The sequence below is a fragment of the Belonocnema kinseyi genome, chromosome 10 (assembly GCF_010883055.1).
Source record: "Belonocnema kinseyi isolate 2016_QV_RU_SX_M_011 chromosome 10, B_treatae_v1, whole genome shotgun sequence".
Classification (NCBI taxonomy): Eukaryota; Metazoa; Arthropoda; class Insecta; order Hymenoptera; family Cynipidae; genus Belonocnema; species Belonocnema kinseyi.
The window spans coordinates 34774774-34798770 of NC_046666.1; the positions used below are offsets into that span (position 1 = coordinate 34774774).

The following is a 23997-nucleotide window of genomic DNA, read 5'->3' on the forward strand; positions in this document are numbered from 1 at the left end:
GTCATATTTCAGAATCATAACAACAAGCTCAAATATGGTAAGTTTTGATTTCCAAAACTATAATTTAAATGTAAATAAAGCAATGAAAATATATACAAATGTGTATTTTTCATTAATTGTAAAAATACCACTTTGACTGTTAATTAACAATGAACTTACTTAATTGTGCTCATGTGAAAGGTAAAATTTATAAAAACAAGTACTACTTTCTCTCTCTATTCAAAGAGAAAATTGCTAAAAACAATAACATATTGTTTAACAAATTGATGTAAACATCTAATTATCAGTATAAAGTAGTATTTCATATATGAGAAACAATTAGCACTTAATATTTTATAATATTTTATTTTTAATTTTAAAGAGAAATGTTGAGTTTAAACTTGATGCAGCTAATATTTACGACTCTGAATAAAATTGAGAAGAACAAGCGTCTGTTGAATTACGTGCTTCGCGCTCGATAATATTTACTACGCGCTGCACGTTTGGTCATTGTACTTCCTCTAGACTTGTGTACAGACCTTTTTAAATTAAAACGCAAACCATCGACAACTGCATTGTGGTAATTGTGAATTCTCTTTTGTTAAAGCTCCTCCAGCTTTAACGAACGTACCTTTTGTCGTTTTTCCACCATTTAAAAAATATTTTTAATGTGCTTTTTTACGATTAAAAACTACAAAAACTACTTTTTGTTTTGTTTCTTGTGTTGTATTTTCAATAACTTTTTAACTTATGCATAAAACGAATGCATTCAAACGCCGAGATTGCAGCAGATGCCAGTTATAAGAAATATATTTAATTATATAAAGTATATAAAAATTTGGAGGAAACCATATTACTGTACTGCTATTATTAACATATGTACAAATCCTGGATATGATTATATATATATATTTCTTTTTCTTTTGCAGTCTAAAAAATATTATTTATTTGTTTAAAAGTATAATACTTTTTGGGGTGCCTTTAAATGTTTATTTGAGATTTTAGATTAAAATGTTACAGTGAAATGTTCAGAGAAAAATAAGGAAATTTCTATTTTGAAGTTTTGTAGAAAATCTGATATAATATTCTTTTTAGTCATTTATTTGACTTTTATTTATATTTATATTCCTTTTTTTGCAATTGCTTCCTCCTTAAGATTATCTTTTTAGTAATAAATTTTATTACTTGTTTGAAACTTTAACAATATTGTTAAAAAGTCATCCTTTTTGGTATACAAATTAAACCGATTTGTTGAAAATTTGTCTTTTTGGTTTAAAAATTCAACTATTATCGTAGAAAATTAACTTTTTCTTTAAAATTTATATTTTCATGCTGAAAAGTCAACTGAAATATTTTTTGTATTAAAATTCAACTATTTAAAAAATTTTTCTTTTTAATGCAAAAATGTATCTACTTAAGTGGAAATTACATTTTTCTTCGATAAAAATGCAAATATTTTGTAGGAAATTCAACAATTTTGTTAAAAAGTTATCATTTTTGGTAAAAAATATTACCTTTGGGGTTTGAAAAGTCAATTGAAATATTTTTTGGATGCAAGTTCAACTCGATTTAAAACTTTTTTTTTAATACAAAAATTTATCTAATTTAGTAGAAATTGCATTTTTCTTGGACAAAAATGCAACTTTTTGATTGAAAATTCGGCAATTTTATTAAAAATATAACCTTTTCGGTTTGAAAATTCAACTGCTTTTGTAGAAAATTTATTTTTTATTTAAAATTCATATTATTATGTTGAAAAATCAACTGAATTATTTTTTTAATGAAAAACTAACTATATGTTTTAAACATTTTTCTTTTTAATAATACAATTTATCTATTTCAGGACAATTTGCATTTTTTCTTGGATAAGAATGCAACTTTTTGCAGAAAGTTAAACAATTTTGTTGAACAGTCATCCTTTTTGGATAGAAACGCAACCTTTTCGGTTTCAAATTTAACCGTTTTGTTCAAAATTCGTCTTTTCGGTTTAAAAATCAAGTATCTTCTTAGAAAAATTCTTTTTGATTTAAAATTGATATTTTCATGCTGAATAGTTAACAGAAATATTTTTTTGATGAAAATTTAACTATCTATTTTAAAAATTTTTCTTTTGAATACAAAAATGTATCTACTTTAGTAGAAATGACATTTTTCTTGGATGAAAATGCAACTGTTTGGTTTAAAATTAAAAAATTTGGTTAATAAGTCACGTTTTGATTGAAAATTCTTCTTATTGGGTTGATAAATCAATTATTTTCTTGGAAAATTTACTTTTTATTTAAAGTTCATATTTTTGTGTTAAAAAGTAATAACTTTTTTTGTTAAAAATTCATACTTTTATGCTGAAATTTCTTTTTTTAGTTTTAAAATTCATCTTTTTTTGGTACAAATTTAATCTTTTTTGGATGAAAATACAACCGTTTAATTGAAAATTAACCTGTTTTGTTTAATGATTCAACTATTCTTCTACAAATTCATCTTTTTTTGGGCGAATATTTAATTACTTAATTAAATATTGATTTTTTGTTGTTGAAAATTTATATATTTTGTTGAAAATTTGTACTTTTGCCGAAAACTAATCTCCTTGGCTTTAACAGATGTCAACAATATGTTTAAGTTCGCCTTTTTAGTTGAATTCTACCGCTTTTGATTTAAAATTCAAATATTGTTTTATTGAAATATCAAGTACTATATTTATCTTAGAGAATTAATTTTTGTTGTTGAATATTCCATTATTTTGATAAAAATGGAACTAATTTGTGAAAAATGAATTTTTTATTACTTGAAAATTGAACTATTTTGAGAAAATTCTCTTGTTTTGTTAAAAAATTTTTTGTTTGGTATCAAATAAATCTTCTTGATTGAAAATTCATTTATTTGATTACAAATTGCTTTATATTATTAAAAATGTAATGTTTTATAGAATCCACATTAATATTATTTAAAAAAATGTATACTCTCATTTTTATGAAAAATCTCCTTATTTTGTGTAGTTCGAAACTTGAAGCATTTTATTTATTTTTTATTATATTTCTTTATTTATTTAATTAATTAGTTGAATTTTTAATAATTCAGATTCAGAGAAGGTATTTTTTTTAAACTATACTTAGAATAACTCATTTTTTCGAATATTTTTTAGTTAAAACTTTCTCTAATCAGGAGATGACTTTAATTTATGCGAAATAAATAGAATTATGTGGCTTTGAATTGGTCTTAAGGTGGGCAGTGATTTTATTAAGCAAACAAAGAAAATAAGACAGGTTTTGTGAGAACTTACGACGTTCATTCTGATGAAAAATCAATTATTTTTTTACATTCCTTTAAAAAAGTCCCGACTGTGTACAGTCTATAATTGAACCACCAAAATCGAAAAGTATGTCCATTTTCTTCACGAAATTGATGAATTTTATTACTATTACTTAATTGTAGTGAAATATTTAAAAAATTTAAACCGCAGAAAGTCGTTTGGAGTAATTTTCATTTAAAAATTGAGATTGTTTTGGGTCTTTCGGAAAAGTTTTTTTTAAGATAAACACTGATTTTTATTAATTTTCTTTCTAAAATAAAATTCTAATTTGTTGATTTGTTTGCGAAATACCTGATTTTCTATATTTTTTTTCTGGATACTTTGATAATCATTTTGAGTCGTTTAGGAACAATTTTGTTCGAAAATTCAGATTTACAAAAATATTTTTTGAAATTTTATCTCCGCTAATAATTTTTATTATTTTAATTCATTCATTTTTGCGCTAAGACTAAATTTTCATAATCAATTTGGTTATAAAATAATTTAAAAACATACATCAGTCCATCAGTCCATCAGCAAAAATTTAGCATATTTGTGCCTTTTAACTTTTTAACTTTTTTAAAAATTTATTATTCTAGGCCCTAGAATTTGGGACCTATTTTATAGGTCTTATTGTTTCGAGCCTTACGATTTGGAATACAATTTTCTATATTTTTTCCTGTTTTTTCAATAATATACATGAGTTGCTCAGAATCATTTTTGTTAAAAAATGGGATTCTTTTTATTTTTGACAAGTTATTTCAAGACAAATACAGATTTTGATCATTTTAATTCATTAATTTGTCTAAAAATAAAATTCTGATTTGTTAATTTGGTTAATGAAATATTTTCATACCATACATGTAGATCTAGCAGCAAAAATTTTCCAAGATATTGGGTTTATGATTTTTGGACCTTATATTTTTTGGGAGTTATTGTTCTTGGCCTTACGATTTAGGACCTATTTTAGGGGGTCTTATTATTTCGAGCTTTACGATTTGGAACTTAATTTTCTTTACCTTCTTGGCCTCATTTTAAAGAGGAGATTTTAGACTTATTTTAAACGAAATCTCAATTTTTTCATTCGAAGGCTTAATTGTAGAAAAATTCTTACTTAATTTCTCGCTGAGATATCCCCGAAAAAAGAGAGGCATGCTTTTTGTACGTTTTTACTAAGAATTCTTGCCAGACCTGCATATTTTGGGACTTATTTTTCCGGACTTATATTTTCAGAAGGCATTTCCGGTATTTATATTTTGGGACTTATAAGCTGGACTTATATTTTGGGACTTATATTTTGGACTTAAGTTTTTAGGAATTATTTTAGGGACTTGTTTTGGGATTCATATGTTTAGACTTATTTTTCAGGGCTTATATTTTTGTGACTTATCTTCGGGACTTATATCTTCAGAACTTATTTTGGGACCTGAAAGTATCAATTTTTGAAGAAATAATAAATTGAAATCAATTTAAAAACTCGTGGACGAAGAATGATATTTTAATATAAATTTTTATCTGTCAACTGCCTACCAGACTGGTTTCACTCTTTGAATTCTCGAACGAAAAGTGTAAATAACAAAAGTTTACTTTTCGCAACCGAATCCCCCTTCCACTTTCCACCTGGTTTAAGTACACGCTCACAATGTCATTATGGTTAGTCTCGTTTTGTCGTTCAAAATGTTACGAATGGAAAATCGATACCTGGGTTAATTTGAAAATATACTTTTCTGAAAAAAATTAATAAAAAAGGCTTTCTATTTCGAAAATTTAAAAGTGAATAAATTAGAAACATTTTTAAATTATTTTTCTTATTTAAATTTTTTTTATTGTTCGGTAGTGTGGTTAATTAATAATCGAATATGGATCCCTGTTAATTGCAGTGACCGAGCACGTCAATAATTACCTAGCACGTGCATATTAAATAAGCATTTATTATCAACCGTGAGTGCAATCGATGAAAGTGAGTTTGTAGAGCATAAGGCGGTTTTTGAACTTAGAGACATCTAAATGGATAGTTGCTCATTAGTCTGCCTGACTTTTTTTGGGTTGACTTATTATATGAATTTGAATTTTTCAAATAAGTTCAGTTAGAATTTGTAAAAATTGTACTTATAACAAATTTGAAATTTAAAGTTTTCACTTAAAAATTAGAAAATTACACTTCATAAATTAATTTTGCTTATTTAAGAGAGATACTATTTTGTTAAAGAGACATTTTTAATGTGTTGTTTGCAAAATTCGTCTTTTTGGGTTGAAAAATCAACTATTACGTGTGAAAATTTAAATAAATTGTTGAAAATTCGTTTTTTAGTTGAACATTAATTTTTTACTTAAAAATAAGCTATTCCTTTTTTTGTTAAAAATTTATCTCTTTAGTTGGTAATTCAACTATTGGGTTAAAAATTTAACTAGCTTGTTAAAAATTTAGTTTTCTGTTTGAAAATTCTTGATTTTAGATAAAAATTTTACTATTTTCATGAAAATTCGTTGTTTAATTAAGAATTAATTTTTGGAACTGAAAATTGAACTATTTCATTTTTTTTCTTGTTAAATTTTTTTTCTGTAGAAAATGAAGATTCTCACTTGAAAATTTATCTTGTTGCAATGAAACTTAACTATTTTGTTTGAAATTCATTTATTTGGTTGAAAATTCATGTATTTTCTTAAAAATTAATCTTTTTTGATAAAAAAATAATCTCCTTGATTGAAAATTCAACTATTTAGTTACAAATTTGTGTCTATGGTAGAAAATTAATCCATTTGGTTAAAGAATTGAACTGTTGTAGTTAAAAAAAACAATTTTGTCTAAAATTGTTTTTTTCTTTTACTTGATTTTTTTAAACTGAAAATTGAACTATTCCATTTTTTATTGTAAATTTATATTTCTCAGATAAAATTCCTCTTTTTATTATAAATTTCTTTTCTTTTAGATGAAAATTTTTGAAATTATTGTGAATTTATATTTTTTTGTTAATAATTCATTTACTAGATTGGAAGTCAAGCTATTTTGTAAAAAAAAAGACTATATTCATAAAAATTCCTTTGCCTTCGGTAAACAATGATTTTTTCAAAACTGAAAATGATTACAAGAGTATTTGTAGAAAGTTCATCTTCTTACTGAAAATTCAACCTTTTGGTTTGAAATTCATGAATCTTGTTAAAAATTCGTGTTTTTGGTAGAAAATTACTTTTTTTTGCTTGAAAATTCATAATTTTAATTAAATTTTTTTTTAAATCAAATTTTTAAACTAAAAGCTTAACTATCCATTTTGTATTGTAAATTAACTTTTTATCAGTTAAAAATTCAACTGCTTGATTTAAAGTTGAACTATTTTGTTGAAAATTCAGTTTTCTGGTTGAATATTCTTGATTCTAGTTAAAAATGATATCCTTGAAAATACAATTAATAAATAATTAATAAATATTTAATAAATACTTAATAATTATACAAGGTTCATATTTTAGTTGAAATTTTGTTTTTTATGTAGAAACAAATTTTTTTAACAAGAAATTTGAGTATTACTTTTTTTTATTGTAAATTGATCTTTTTGAGTTAAAAATTCAACTTCTTGATTGAAATTTAAGCTACTCTGTTAAAATCTCAGATTTCTCGTTGAAATGTCTTAATTTTTATTAAAAGGATATCCTTCAAAATTTAAACATTATGTTATGTTGAAAATTCGTTTACTTTGTTTGAAAATTAATTATTGTTTAAACTAAAATTTAACTATTCCATTTTGTGTTGAAAATTTATATTTTTGTGTTGAAAATTCAACTACTTGATTGAAAGTTCGACTATTTGGTTGAAAATTCTGTTTCGTGATCGAAGATTTTTGATTTTAGTTAAAAATAATTTCATTAAAAATTTATCTGTTTACTTAAAAATTAGTTTTTTCGTTCAAAATTAATTTTTTAAACTAAAAATTGAACTAATTAATTTTTGGCGAATATTTGTCTTTCTTTGTTTATTAATTAATTCATTTGACTAAAAATGTAACTATTCATTTTTGAAGAAAATTTGTCCTTCGTAGTTTAAAAAAATGTAACTTAAAAAAAAAATTTTCTTTATTGGGATGGAGTTCAATTGACTTAGGCCAATATTCACTTTCTTCACACATATTGTATAGAGAGTACGAAAGAGAAACCATAATCGTCTGAAGGAGCTGTTAAAATAGAAACTAAAGAATGGAAGTCACACAATCTCTCATAACAGTATTTTACACCCAACTTCATTTTGACTATGTGGTAAGTTTTTGAAATAAAGAAGACTAATGAAAAATAATTTTCCCTTTTTATTAAAAAAAAATAAAAAATAAATATATATGCAATAAGATTTACAAAATTTGGGAAATCTTTCATTCACGAGAGGGAAACAATTCTGGGACTTCGCTGAACCGATATTGCATTTTTGGTTAAAAGTTTATCTTGTTTAGTTTACAATTCATTTTTCCCTAAATTCTACTTTTCGGGTCGAAAATGAATATTCTTTGTTAAAAACTCATGATTTTCGTAGTAAAGGAATTTTTTTAAAAATTCAAATTCAACTGTTGTGTTGAAAATTAATTTTTTTGGGTTATAAATTCAACTATTTTAGCAGAAATTGTTTACTATATTATTGATAATTCTTTTTTTTTTAAGATGAAAATTGAATATTATACTGAAAATCGAACTATCCCACTTTTTGGTGAAAAATTTATCTTGTTTAGTTGAAAATTGATGTATGTTGTGGAAAATGCGTCTTCTTGGGTTAAAAATTCATCTATTTTGATATAGAATTTTTAACAAATTTTGGAAAATTCACTTTTTTAGATCATATTCAATTCAATTACTCAAAATTGAATTATTTCACTTTTTTTGTGAAAATTTCTCTTTTTTGGTTGACAATTTATGTATTTTTTGGAAACTTTGCCTTTTCAGTAGAAAACTAATACTTACACAATTAATTTTTATTTATTGAAAATTCATTTTTTTTAAATTGAACTAATTTGGTGAAAAATTGAACTATTTTGTTGAAACTTCGTTTTTTGGTTGATATTCATTCTTTTTTTGACTGCATTTAACTATATTATTAAAAATTCTTTTTTTTTTTTTAGATGAAGAATTATTCTCTTACTGAAGATTGAACTATTCCAGTTTTTGGTAAAAATTTATCGGATTTAGCGGAAAATTGATGTATTTTTCTGTATATTTGCCTTTTCGGTCGTCAATAAATATTCTTCTTTGAAATTTCATGATTTTATTTAAAAAGTTTTTTTTAATGAAAATTTGTCATCTTAGTTAAAAATTTATCTTTTTTAGTTAATAATTCATGTATCTTGTTGAAAATTTTACTATTTGATGAAAGTTAACCTAATTTGCGGTAAATTCAACAATTTTGTTAAAAAAATTTGTTGTCGTTGAAAATTTCACTACTTTATTGAAAGTTCAACTATTTTTGTCGAAAGTGTAACTATATTGTTGAAAATTCGTATTTTTTTAAATTATTTTTTTTACTGAAAATTGCAGCATTCATTTTTTTTAATTTCTCTTTTTTAGTTAAAAACTTAATTACTTAGTTGAAAACTTATGCATATTTTGAAAATTAGTTTTTTTTTGGTCAAAAACTAATGTTCTTCGATGAAAATTCACGATCTTGGTAAAAAATTTAACTACGTACTTGGTGAAAAGTTAATATACTTTATAATAATTCAGTAATTTTAAAAATAAGTATTTTTTTGGGTTGAAATTAATTTTTTTACTAATTATGGAAATATTTTAATTGGTTGAAAATTTAATTTAATTGGTTCGACAATTTTCTTGAAAATTCGTTTTTTGCTTGAAAATTAGTTTTTTTTTAACTTCAAGCTTCGCTATTCTGTTTTTTTATTTTAAATTGATCTTTTTTAGTTAAAAATTCAACTGTTAGGTTGAAACTTCAGGTATTTGGTTAAAAGTTGGTATTTTTTAGTAGAAAATTAATCTCTTTGGTTGAAAATTAAACTATCCTATTATAAAAAGATGATTGAGTCGAACTCGAAATATATTAAGGCCATTATTTACATAAATGTAGAAAATTACCATTAAAAGGAAAAAAACGTGATTTAGCGAAAGGTTATTTAGGGTTTTGTATGGCAGGTATAAATATTTCATTTTATACAAGATTTTTAGTTCAAAACTTTTTTTGAGTAAATACTTCCTAGTCCGCACGAAATTCGGCGACGTCTTTACGACATCGTTACGATATCTTTGCGACAACTTTACGACATCCTATGTCCATGTTGTTAAGGCGTCTTTATGATATCGTAAATATGTCGTATGATTTGAGAATGTCTCTACGATATCGTAAATACACGGTAACGACACGGACATAGGATGGCGTAAATTTGTCGTAAAGATGTCGTAACTATGTCGTAAAGACGTCGCCAAATTTTGTGCCCACTGGGTTAATATTCATACAAATATAAAATAACACAATATTACATTTTCCACTACTCTTTTACAAGTTTAGAATATAAAAAGTAATTTTTTAGTGATTTCCTGGTATAACGAATGTACTATCAAATTTTCCTTCTTTCATATAAACTGGTTATAAATACATAAACATAATAGTTTTGCGTGCTCAAGTTAAAGTATTAAATAAATTTTATTTTTATCAAAACATTAGGAGGTTCGAAGCGCCGATAACAATGCTTCATTTAATATGTAAGTAAATGTTAGCAAAGAAAGAAAATATTAATACCTGCCAAACACAACATAAACTAACTTTTCTACTAAATCACTTTTTTTCCTTCTAAAGATCGTTTCGATAAATCGATATTGAGTTTTGTGTAAGCATAACTTGGATTTGAGAAAAAAATTGAAACATTTTTTTGAGGCTACGCTCAAATGGCCTTCATTACTTTTTTCCCATGCTTATAAGAAACAGGAACGACGCTATCCTTCCATTTTAATTTTTTAAATAGTTATGATTTCATACTATATAATTTAAAGTAGCATTAATGATTATACTTATAATTTGAAAATAAAAATTGTTATCGTCTATAATACTACTTACCTTAATAACAACTGCAATTACAATTATTTTATATTTCAGATAAATATTCTAGAATACTTATCTGAAGGACGATAAAATATGTGAGCGTAACCTACAAAATTTCTTTTATATTTTTTTAAAACGCAAGTTGAGTTTCCACGAAACGTGATATCGAATTAATAATTTTGAAAATTAAATAATAAGTGAGTAAAAACGTTTGTCTGGTCTTAAATATTTACAATTATAAGAAAGCATTTAAAAAAAAATTTGGATGGCTTTTTTCATAATTATAATATGTTGAGCGGACAAACGTTTATTAGTACTTCTCATTCATTTACAAAAAATGTTGAGGTTACGATCCCTGGCGGATTGAACGAACCGATTGGAGCCTCTAAAAAGTACCCGCAAAGACCCCATTCGGTTCCTTTTTAAAACCCAGTGTGCACAAAATTTGGTGACGTCTTTAGGACATCGTTACGACATCTTTACGACAACTTTACGACATCCTATGTCCATGTCGTTTCGGTGTCTTTGCGATATCGTAAAGACATCATCAGATGAAACGACTTATTTACGATATCGCAAAGACGTTTTAACGACAGACATAGGATGTCGTAAAGTTGTCGTAAATATGTCGTGACGATGTCGTAAAGATGTCTCCAAACTTTATGCCCACTGGGTTCCTCCTCATGAATTACGATTAAGAAACAATTGTATTATTATGGTAATTCGAAGTTTTTTTATTAACGAAGGTTTATGTAATGGTATACGTTTGCAAATAATCGAACTTGAAAATAATCTTCTACGATGTCGCATTTTAACAGGTGATAAGGCAGGGGACATTGTCTTTATACATCGTATTACATTGCATTGTGAAGGACAAACTTTCGATACTATCGGGTTAGATCTTCGTAAAGATGTATTTAAGAATGGACAATTGCATGTTGCATTTTCCCGAGTTCGATCTTGGCATTCACTAAAAACTTTCCTAGGAGAGCACCGGCAAAATAATAATATAAAGAATTATGTGTATACAGAAATATTTAAATAATTTTGTATTTTTGAATAATTAAAAATAATGTATGAAACAAATTAAGTTACATTATAAATTGGATAAATTAATTTCTAAATTAAAACAATTATCTACTTGGTGTCTTCCTTATTTTAAAATTCATGTTTTTGGTAGAAAATTTCACTATTTCGTTAAAAATTAGCCTACTTTGTTTAAAATGAAACATTTTTATTAAAAAGTATACTTCTTTTAATTATCGTCTTTTTAGGATTTGTTTTTCCTCCGTTAGCTAGTAAATATTGAAAGTTAAAAACAGAAAATTAATATAATTAAAATTTTTGTTTTGTTTTTCAGACATTAGTACTTGTTGCAGTAAAAGGAATAATTAAAATATTTTTGTTTGTCATTGCTTGCATTATGGGACCAATATCAGCAATTCGTCATTTAAAAAAGCCAAAAAGATGTCCTCCAATTACAAACCAACTAATTTTCCTCCCAGCCACCGAAGTGGCAAGAAGAATAAGGAGAAGAGAGGTAAATATTATTTTTATTCTAATTTGTATATCTTACATAAGACAAATGACAAGAATTCTCTCCCCTCCCCCCGTCGCTTCTCTCGCTTTCAGTTCAATCCTCTTATTTCTCCTCCTTTTTCTCCCTTCTCATCACTCTTCCCACTTCACCTACCACCTCTGTCCTTCCATACATTCTCTTCTCTGAAAGCCCTCTAACCCTTCTTCACACTCACTTTACTTCCCCTTCTCCTCTCTTTTCTCCCCGAACAAAAAATTAACCACCCCTACCCATATCTTCCATATCCTACCTCTTTTCCAGCTGCTCACCTATTTCACACATACCCCTTCCCTATATCTAATTTACTCCCCTCCACAACGAATCACATCCTACCTCTACACACAATCCATAACACCTTCCAAGTTGTTCACCTTCCGCACACGAACCCGTTCCTCTACATCTTCTTATCTTAGCAACCCTTTCAACCCTTCCCTCCACGCACTATAATTTCTCCTCTCTTCTCTCCAACTAGTTACTTCGTACTCCTACACACAACGCTTATATATTACCTCCTTCCAAGTTGTTGACCTTCTTTGCACGTACTCCTTCCTCTAAATCTTTACGTCTCACCAAGCCCTCTAACAATGTCTCGCCAGTCCATCCAAACCTTCACTCCACTCACTATACTTTATTTACTCCCCTCTCCCTTGCTCATACAGTCACTTTACATTGCTACCCACAATGCCCACATCCTTTTCCCTTTCAAGTTGTTCACTTTCTCTGAACGAAACCCTTCCTCTACATCTTCTGATCATCTCCTCAAACTCTTTTCTCCGCTCAAGTACATTTTGTTCTACCCCTTACCAGTTCTTGACCTTCTCCGAAAGTACCCCTTCCTCTACATCTTCTCGTTTCGTCAACCCCTCCAACTGCTCACCCAAGCTGCTCACATTGTCTACACGTACCCCTTAATCTGTATCTTCCCGTCTTATGAATCCGTCAAACCTCAAACAATCACTACACTTTCTGCACTCCCCTTACCAAATAATAACTTGCGACTTCTACCCACAACCCACAACCCTTAAATCCTACTTCCTTTCAAGTTATTGATCTTCTCTACACGCACCGCTTACTCTAAATCTTCAGGGATCACAAATCCCTCCAACCCCTCCCTTCATTTACTATACTCTCCCTTCTCCCCTGTCCCTTCCTCATCCAATCACTTCCCACTTCCACGGACAATCGCCATATTCCACCCTTTCCAAAGTTGCTCACCTCCACGCGAACTCTTTCCTCGACATTTTCCCGTCTGATCAACTTTTCAAAACCTTTCCAAATATGTCCATTCCTCTAAATCTTCCTGTGTCACCAACCCCTCCAACACTTTCCTCCACTCACTATACTTTCCCTTATCGCCTCGCCAACCAAACAGTTGATATTTTCCTCCCCTACTTACAACTGCCATGTCCTACCTCTTTCCAAGCTGCTCACCTTCTGCACACGTAACTCTTTCTCTAAATCCACTCACTGTACTTTCCCTTATCGCCTCCCCTACCATACACATTCCACTTTTACCCAAAACTTCCATATCCTACCCCCTTCCAAACTGCTCACCCTCTCCCCATGTACCCTTTCCTTTACATCCACTCCTCTCCCGCCAGCCCTTCCCCTATCCTCTTTCCCCTTCACCCCACTCCGCTAAATATCACATAATCTGGCGTTCAATAATAATCCCTTGCTTTAGATTATTATTATTGGAAATAGGAATGAACTATTTCATTTATTTTTTTTTTTCAATTGAGGTCAATATTCAGTTTTTTTTTTTGGTTGAGAATTAATTTTTTTATGAGAAGATGTAACTATTCCAATTCAAGATTCATTTTAGTTGCAAAGACATCTCTCCTTTTTTTGGAGAAATTGTTTGTTTAGAAATCATCATTTCGGGTTATGAATGTTATTTTCTGGTTGAAAAATTTAATTATTTTGCTAAAAATTCAACTGTTCGCTTTTTACTTAAGTTAAACTTTGTTGTGATTTTGAGTTAAAATATTTTTTGGTAGAAATATCACTGGTCTTTTTTTAGTTACAAATATAACTGTCTTGTTTGGAAATTTATATTTTTTTATATTATATATATATATTTTTTTGGTTCGGTTCCCAATGGAGTAAAGATGGAACAGGAGCTTTTTTTAAAGGAATAATTTAAATTTTAAACTATTTAAAAAAAATAAAAATTCAAATATGAAGTTGAAAATTCATATATTTTCTCAAAAACTCGTCCTTTCTGTTCAAAAATCTTTGGACTATTTTGTTGAAAATTCTTTTTTTTTGTTTTGTTAAAAATTAGTTTTTTAGCTGAAAATTTAAATTTAAACAAATTAAAGGTTAATCATTTAAGTTGAGTATTCTATTATTTGGTTTAAAATTCAACCATTATGTTGAAAATAATAGCTTTAAAGTTGAACTACTTTGCTGAAAATTAATTTTTTTGTTGGTTCAACATTGATTTATTTTGTGTAAAATTTATCAATTTGGTTGAAAATTAATTTTTTTAGCGGTAAATTTAATTATTCCATTTCTGGTTGAAAATTGACCTTTTTTGGTCGTAAATTCAACTGTTTGGTTAGAAAATGGACCTTTTTTAAAATAAAAATGCATGTATTTTCTTAAAGACTCGTCTTCTCAGGTCGAAAATTAATCTTGTTGTTTAGAAAATCATTTTTTCGGTTGGTGATTTTTCACTTTAGTTGCTATTTCATATCTCTTTGTTAAATTTAACTATTTTCATAAAATATTTTGTTGGTAATCATTAAATTTTTACGTAAAGTTTAACTATTCTCGATAAAGATTCATCATTTAAGTTGAAAATTGATTTTGTTGTTGTTAAAAATTTGCTTATTTGGTTGAAAATTGATCTCCTTGAGTTGAAAATCCAACTTACGGGGGGGGGGGGGGGGGGGGAGCGTTGAGTTTATTTTGTTAATTATTCTAATTTTTTAAAATAATTATAGATAACTAGTGAAGAGGTGGTTTCAACTTATATAGCTCGCTGTCGAGAAGTGAATCCCATATTAAATGCGATAGTTGAAGATAGATTTGAAATTGCTTTAATGGAAGCACGGCAGATTGATAATTTCTTGAAAACTGATAAAAAGACAGTAGAAGAACTCGAGAAAAATGTACCATTGCTGGGGGTACCAGTTACTGTGAAGGAAAGTATTGGAGTGGAGGGTAAGATATTTTAATTTATTTATAAATTAAATTTTTTTTGAGTTAACTCAATTTTTTTAAATTATTGGTCTTCTTGTGCATACTTATTATTTAAAGTAGTTGCAAGGAATTTAAAAATATTTTATATATTTTCGGAAATTTTTTAAAGTTTGAAAATATTTTTGAGCTCTTCAAAGTTAAAAAAATCCCTAAATATCTTTTTGACGGACATGAATTATTCCTAAAATATTAAAAAATTGTGATACTGCTATAAATTTGTTTAAATATTAAATAAGAAAATTTACTTTTATTTAATAAACATATTTTTATTTGATTATATATTTATTGTTTAAAACATTTTCAGGAATTTTTTAATTTAGAAATTTGAAATTGTCAGTCAGCTTTTCCATCTTCAAAACTTTGAAAATGCTTAAAAAGCTTAAAAGTTTAATTTCTAAATCTGCCACAACCTAGATTTTATTTTTAATTTTTTAAAAAATATTTTCAAGCTAAAAATTTTTCTTTAACTGTTTCTACGCTTCTTGATATCTTTTAAAATGATAAGAGTTTTTCTTAAAATTGAAAAAGTGATGCTAAATTAAAAAAAATGCCCTGAGTAATTCCCTAAAATATTCCCTTAAAATAACTTCTGGAAAAATAAAAATCGTTTTAAATTTTTCTACAAATGCTAAGAAAATTTTTTCATTTTTATTTAACCTTCCAAAATTTTTTTAAAACTTCAAATATTTTTTTTAGATTCTTTTAAAAAAAAATTGGAAATCTATTGAAATATTTAAATCCGTTAGAAATATTCTCTTAAAATTATCTTTTTAAAGTAAAAAATCATTAAAATTTTATAATTTTTTTTAAAGGTTTTAGAATCTTTAAAAATATTCTCATAAAATAAGTTTTTCAAAACAATTTAATTACATTTTTTTTAATAATTCTTGAAAACATTTTTTTATGCTCTTGAAACCTTTCCAAATTCTTAAAAAGCTTCTAAGTTTTGTCGACTTAATCTGCAAAAATCTATACAGAATTTAAAGAATCTTTCAGATGCTTTTTTGAGAAATAATTTGAAAATCTAATGAAAAAATTCCAAATCCTCTTAAACATTTGCTTAGAATGAGTCTTTTGAATAAAAAATAATTTTTAATTTTCCCAGCAATCTTGAAAATATGTTTTAAAATTATTAACATTTTATTTTAATCCTGCAAACTTAAAGAATTTGCTTTAAAATCTTTCATATTCTATTTCGACAATTTTGGAAATTTTTTATAATTAATTAATTTTAATTCAATCCTTAAAGCTAATTCTTTGTTCTAACATACATTATGTTCTGAATTTTTGGAAATATTTTCCAATTGTTAATTTATTTTTTTCAACTGTTTACTATATTTTAAATGGATTAATCTTTTTTGTAAAATTCTTTTAAAATCCTGAAAAAAATAAAAAATTTATTAAAAGTTTTCCAGAGTCTTTTTCGACAACTTTGGAAATATTTTTCAATTTTTTGTTAAAATTACTGATAAGTTTTCAAAATAGAAAACATTTAATTTTCCTTGGAACATCAAGAAAATTGGTTACTTTTCAATAATAGATAAATGTTTAATTCACTAAAAAAAAATTAGAAATTCTTCCAGAAATGTTCGAAAAATTTCAGTTTGTTTTTAAATTTATATAAATATAATTTTCCTAAGATTCTTGAGAAAATTCAAATCAATTTTTGAAGATTTGAAATGTTCAAGAAAGAATCTAGAAAATTTGAAAGACAGTTTTTTGTCTTACTGGCTTTTAAAAAATACTACGAAACATTTGAGTCAGTTAAAATAATATTGAGGCCTTTTAGAAGTACGCAAGAAATTTAAAGAGATTTTATTTTTCGGAAATATTTTCAAATGTTTTGAAATATTTTGAAATATACTCTTAAAATTAATTTTGTTGAATACAAAGTCTTAAAGAAGTTGCCTAGGAATCAAGAGAATTTTTTTTGTTTCTCTTTAAATTTTTCGAAATTCGTGAAAAGCGTATTATTATGCAATTTTCATAAATCTAAATTTTGTTCAAAACTTTATGAAATGTTTAAATTAAATTTTTTTAATATTTAAAAAAATTTTACACCTTTTAAATATATTTTTAAATTATTAGAATTTTTTTATAATTTTTTAAAAATACAAAAAATTGCCCTAAAATCTCCCAATTAAAAAATTCTAATCTTGTGAAATGTAAAAATTTTCTTTAATATTCTCTTAAAATAAAGTTTTTTGAATAAAATTTCATTATTCTTTTGAAAAATGTAAAAATTCTTAAGATGCCTCTTTTTCGAAATATTCAAAAATCTACAATTAAGCAAGATCCCACGACTCTTGATAAAATTTTATTATTCTCTTGAAACCTTTCAAAATTCTTAAAAGCGTCCACATTTTTTTTTAATCTTCGGTCTACATTTCAAATATTAAAAAATCTTTTCAAAACTTGTTAGTGTATTTTAAAACGTATGTATTTTGTTAAAAATTATTGTTGTTTGGTAAAAAATTAATCATTTTGTTTAATAATTCATTTTTTTGGTTTAAAATGTTAAAAACTAATTTTTTAACTACAAATTCAACTGAATTTTTGTCGATTGTTTTTCTTTACAGACATTCAATCTTTTTGATAGACAATTTATTTTTTTGTTGAAAATTTAACTATTTCGTTGGAATTGATTATAAAATTATTTTTCCACCTCAAAATTAAACTGTTCTATTTTTGGTGGAAAATGTATCTTTTTAAGTCAAATATTCATATATTTTGTGGAAAATTTATCCTTTTTTGTTAGAAAATTAATCCTCTGAGTTGAAAATTCAATATTTTTCGAAAATGAATTGTTTCACTAAGAATGTAGTTATTTCATTTTTGCTATAAACTTAATCTTTCCTGTTGAAAATTCACTCATTTTGATGAAAACTCGTCTCTTTTACCCGAGGACTCAATTATTTTTGTAAAAATGCATATTTTTGGGTTGTTCATTCAACTTTTTTCCAAAAGTTCATCTTTATGACTTATAAACTCAACACTTTAAATGAGATTTTTTTCTTTAATAATTGAAAAATCTTCATTGTTTGAAAATTGAACTCTTTTTTTTGAAAATGTTGTATTTTTTTGTGTTATTTAACAGTTTTTAATTAAAAATTAAAATATATTTTTTTGGAACTATCAACTATTACACTTTTGATTGAAAATTAATTTTGTTTTAAATCAAGGACTCATCAGTTTGGCGAAATTTAAGTAATTTATTGAAAATCCCCTTTTTTTGGTTGAAAATTAATTATACAAACTGAAAATATAATAATAAAATTTTACATTGATAAATCTTAATGAACTGAAACTCAGTTGGATCTATGCTTGTGAATTTGACAACTTTCCTTCTTTCTAGTTTTTCAAATTACCGAATTGGCATTGATCTTATTTTTTAGAGAAAGATTATTAAAAATGTTATTGTTCTGAATTTAAAAAAATGTCGTTAGTATAAACATTATATATAGAATTTTTACATTTTTTACAATATATTTTTATTGGATTGACATTTTTCCTTGAACCTAAGATTTATAAGATGCACAATTTTATTACTTTTTGTACTTTTACGAGACGAAAAATTCTGTTAATATAATAAAAATTAACTTGAGCAATAAATAAAAAATAGTCGTGTAAATAGTTTTCACCGGTAGTGTATGTAGGAAAAATATTAATTATTTATTAACAGAAAAAGTAGACTAAGTTTATATAAATAAAAATAATAAAATCCCTTATAACGTGGAAAAGTATTATATTTCAGAAAGTGAGAGTCAAAAATAATTTACATTTAAAAAAATTGTTATTCCTCTTCGAACAAAGTATTAATATTGTTTCTTATGAGTGATTAAATTTACGTAAATCGCCATTTGTGGTAAGTCGTAAAATACAAAATAATCGTCACCACCTATTAAGTTTTACAAAAAAATGCATATACAACTTTTCTTGTAGAGTTAAAAATAAAATTCCACTGCAAATAGATTCCAGTAATAAAATTGTAGATAACATCTTTTTAAAATCTTTTAATTCTTACAAATATTTAAGTCTACAATTAAATTAAGCGAAATCCTTTCTATAGTGGATAATGCAAGCTACAGTCGATAATTATTAATTAATAGCATAAATAAAGGAAAAGTAAATAATATTAATCTTCATTTAAGAATACATATGTCTTAACTATTAATTAAATTAAATTAATTATTTTACATAAATTAGTATTTTTGATAAATGATTACCCACTCTATGTTCCATTATCCACTGTAGAGAGGTTTCCCCTACAATTAAAAATGAAATTGGTATATTAAATTAAGTCCTAAATAAAAGAAAATTTTCCGTTAACATAAAAAATTGTTCCCTATTAAGAGGCCATGCATGAATTATGAAATGTACTCGGTGGGAGGGGGGATTTTTCTGTGTTACCTTATATTATTATTAAATTTATTAATGCAAAAATCGTGGAATAATAATAAATAAATAAACAAATTAGGGGTCATCAATACGTAAACTAACGTAAGATTAGCTCTGCCCCCCCCTTCAAATATGATTAAGATTTTATCAATTTTGTGAACGAAAATACAAATAAAATATAGACTATGTTAGGACATGACAACATAACCATAATTATTTTTATTAATATTTTTATTTTGTTGACATGATGTTTCTCTATTGAAAAATAGTTTTTCAACTGAAAAGTACACTACTCTATCTTTGGATGAAAATTGATAATTTTTAGTTAAAACTTCAACTATTTGGTTTAAAATTCATTTATTTTTTAACAAATTTGTATTTTCAATAGCAAATTAATCCTCTTGGTTTAAAATTTTAATAATTAGTTAAAAATTGATGTCTTGTTAAAAGTTCGCATTTTGCTTTAAAAATTCATCTTTTTTTACAGGAATTAAAACTTTTTTAGTTGAAAATGGAGCTGATCAGTTAAAAATGATTTGTTTCGGTTCAAAATTTACTTTTCGGTTGAAAATTCACATTTACGGGTTCAAAATTATAACTTTTTCTGTAGATAAATCGTATTTTTCGTTCTAAAATAAAAGAATTTGGTCGAAAGTTGAACTACTTCGTTTAAAATTCACATTTACAGGTTGAAAATTACAACTGTTTTACAGAAAAATAGTATTTTTGGTTCAAAAATAATAAGTTTCATAACGTTCATTGTAAAAGTCACATTCTAGTAACAGTTCCTAACTAAGTCGATGATTAATAGCTATTAGATAATAACACTCAGCATAAGCATAGTTTTCTACTGTGGTAAGTCCACGAATCGTCCTCACACTTGCTTAAGGATGCGATCGTGCGCACGACTCGGCCTTTGTGAACCCCTCTTGGTAGCGACAGGCAGTCCCCCACCAAAAAAGCAAATTTCAAAAAATAATGGAATTTTTATTCAAAATAGATTCTTGTTGAGTTTTTAATTATAAAACACACTAAAAGAAATCGACACTAAAATAGATGAGTTTTAAAATTGAAAAGACGAATTTTCAAAAAAATTGTCGAATTTTCATCCATAAAAGATTTCATTTTACTATTCAACACCAAAGTACGAATTTTAAACGAAAAGAAAATTTTCTACGAAGTAGTTTAATTTGAAAGAAAACAGTTACATTTTTAAACAAAGGAGATAAGTTTTTTAACAAAATTGTTAAATTTTCAACCAAACAGTTGCAGTGTTATCCAAGGAAGCTGGAGTGTCTACTAACACAGATGAATTTTTAAGTGAAATAGACAAATTGAAAAAAATTTGAACTCCTATCCAAAAAAGGTGTTGGTTTGACTTTTCAGCATCTAAATATAAGTTTTAAATAAAAAGAATGACTTTTCAACACAATTATTAAATTTTCAAACAAATAATAAAAGTTATAAGGAAAAGAATAAATGAAGACAAACACAAGACAAATAAATGACTAAAAAAGAATATTATATCAGGGTTACAGAAAAACTTCATTTTAAAAATTCTCCAATTTTTCCCTGACCAGTTTATCTTTTTCCATTACAATTAATATTCAAAAACCAGAATTTGAAACTTGTAATATTTTTAACCTAGAATCATTTACAAACGAAATTAAACAATTTTTAATTAAACTTGAACTTTTCCAAATTGATTCCGATTGACACTTATTTGAAGTGATAGACATTCCCTGACTTTTGCAAGATTTATTTTCTAAATCCCTGACTTTTTCATCATCATTAAAATGCCCTAATTTTTTTTTTAATTGTGGTTGGCTAGGATTGTTTTTCATTCACCGTGTTTTTCCCACGGGTAGAGTTAAATTCATATTAAATTTCTGCATAACTACTGCGAGTTACAATGCAACTCGGAACTAAGAATGACCTGAGGACGAGTCGTGGATGACTAGAGTATTACGGTCGTTTCATACTACATTAAAGTTACAAGAAATATTGGTTGCTTTTTATTTACTTGAGTCTCTTTAAGTAAATTGTAAAAGTGCTACAAAAGACGTTAACTGCGGTAAGAATTAAAGCTACGATATAACCCTAAACTAATGTGCTTGAATTTATATTATTACTAACCGCCTCCGTTTAATTGCTAATCGTATGACAATTTTGGCACTGGGTCTATTTTCGAAAGAGTTTGATTTCGATCACTGTCTGACTTGAAAAAGAAATCTTCGACGTATAATTTCGCCCTTAAACAGGTATAAGGACAAGTCGTGGATCACTAAAGTATTACGGTCGTTTCGCGCTACCATTGAAGCTACAAAAAATAGTCTGTGTTTTTTGAATGACTTGAATCACTCTAAGTTTATTATAAGAGTTAAAAAGAACGGTTAATGCGATAAAAATTAAAGCTACGGTATTATTTTAAACTAATGTGCGTGAATTATTATTTCTTACGGCCTTTGTTTATTTCCTAATCGTATAATGATTTTGTATCTACTTTTATTTTTGGAGGAGTTCGATTGCGATCACACTCTGACTTAAAAAAGAAATCTTCGACGTATGATCTACCTGAAACAGGTATGAGGACAAGTCGTGGATCGCTCAAGGATTTCTGTCGTTTCACGTTTCCAGGGTGACTGCGAGCAATATTGGTTGCTTTTTAAGGAATTTAGTATTCTTAAGTAAATTATTAGACTCCTACAAAGAGCGTGAATTAATATTGTTTCTTACGGCCTCCGTTTAATTTCTAATTGTGTAGTGATTTTGGCACTGTGTCGATTTCCGGAAGAGTTCGATTTCGATTACACTCTGCCTTAAAAAAGAAAGCCTCGACGTACAGGGTGGACACGCTGGGGCTTACATACATGGCGAGTTGAATGCTACCCAAATTGCACAACAGCAGGGCAGAAGCGATTATACAGGGGTATTTTCATATTTCGCGCCTTTAAAGTTGCATTCGGATCGGCCATTCGGCCCAGTCCGTGCATCTTCGGATCAAGTTTATGATAGTTTCCATGGTTGCGTTCGAAACTTCAAACGGTTATGTTCAGATTCACCGGTTTGCCCTAATCGCTGTCAGTAAATGTAGACAATGTCAGTTTAAAGTTTACGCATGTAATATTTCATTCACTTTATTTGAAACATATCCTGTCTATTCATAACATACCTTTTTTCACTCTTCGCCCACTGGAAGCGCAGAATATTATTACTATTTTATAGTATTTATAACTCAGCAACCATTCTATAATGTTCTTGGCACAGAAAAAAATGACGCTGACTTCTCAGTTCACATGTCTCACTTCATTATTAATTAAACACTTTTATTATTTGTAATTACAATATAACATAACCTATATTGTTTTGACACTTGTATCCGTTTGAAGTTTCAAACGCAACCGTGGAAACTACCATAAACTTGATCCGAAGATGCACGGACTTGACCGAATGGCCGATCCGAATGAAACTTTAAAGGCGCGAAATATGAAAATATCCCTGTATAATGGCTTCTCCCCTGCTGTTGTGCAATTCGGGTAGCATTCAACTCGCCATGTATGTAAGCCCCAGCGTGTCCACCCTGTATAATATCGTCCTAAAACAGGTATGAGGACGAGTCGTGGATGGCACTTTCATGTGTGGTACTTTGATATATTTTTTTAAATTGATAAATGCTAAAAATTTACAATTTTTTGTTAAATTAGGAATGAGTCACGCCGCTGGTGTGAAGAAGCCAAAACCACGAATAGCTATGGCGGATGCTGATGTGGTGAGAAGAACACGACTAGCTGGAGGCATTCCTTTGCTGGTCAGTAACACCCCCGAGCTTTGTTTATGTTGGGAAACCTACAACAATGTCACGGGTACTACCAAAAATCCTTATGACAATAGAAGAACATCCGGTGGTTCTTCGGGCGGTGAGGTGAGGAAGTCTTTTTTTATGATAACGGTAGAGAATGAGGATTTCAAATGTTTAAAAAACTAGGTAGCATGAAAACTGTATTGATTAATTTTAATTTATTATATTAAACTTTTAATAATATTAAATTTATATTACTACAATCTAGTCATCTCTGACACTTCTCCTTTTTTCATGCACCAATTCTGAAGCTCCCTCTAAATGGTTGAATTTTCAACCAAGAACTTTTTTACGAAAAATATGAATGTTCAATCCAAAAAGACAATTTTTCAAAAAGGCAGTTAAATTTTAAAACAAAAAATCACTCTTTAACTAACTACTTGAATTTTCAACAAAATAGTCGAATTTTTGAAATATGAAAAAATCTGAAAAGATAAATTTTCAACCAAATAGTCGAATTTTTAAACAGAATAGATTTAACTTGAACCAAAAAGAGTTCGATTTTCAATCAAAATTCTTGAAATTTGAAGCAAAAAAGAAGAATTCTTATAACACAGTTAAATCTTTAACCCAAAAGGACGAACGTTCAAAACATCAGATACATTGTTTATTAAATAATTAAATTTTTAATAAAATAGTTGAATTTTCAAAAAGAAAATATAAATTTT

At 26.8% G+C, this 23997-nt stretch overlaps 1 protein-coding gene across 5 annotated transcripts in view; it reads left to right on the forward strand.

Annotated features, from left to right (window-relative positions):
* Positions 1-23997, forward strand: part of LOC117181938 (fatty-acid amide hydrolase 2-A) — a 72018-nt gene that overhangs the window by 21222 nt on the left and 26799 nt on the right. Inside the window, exons 1-5 of one of the 5 annotated variants that reach the window (XM_033374964.1) lie at positions 4922-5225; positions 7393-7510; positions 11644-11823; positions 14814-15033; positions 23175-23392. In XM_033374964.1, coding sequence (XP_033230855.1) covers positions 7451-7510; positions 11644-11823; positions 14814-15033; positions 23175-23392 — 678 coding nt within the window. In that variant the 5' untranslated portion in view covers positions 4922-5225; positions 7393-7450. Of the gene's footprint in view, positions 1-4921; positions 5226-7344; positions 7511-11643; positions 11824-14813; positions 15034-23174; positions 23393-23997 lie in introns of those variants that run through there. The other 4 variants (XM_033374962.1, XM_033374963.1, XM_033374966.1 and 1 more) reach the window with 4 other exon arrangements.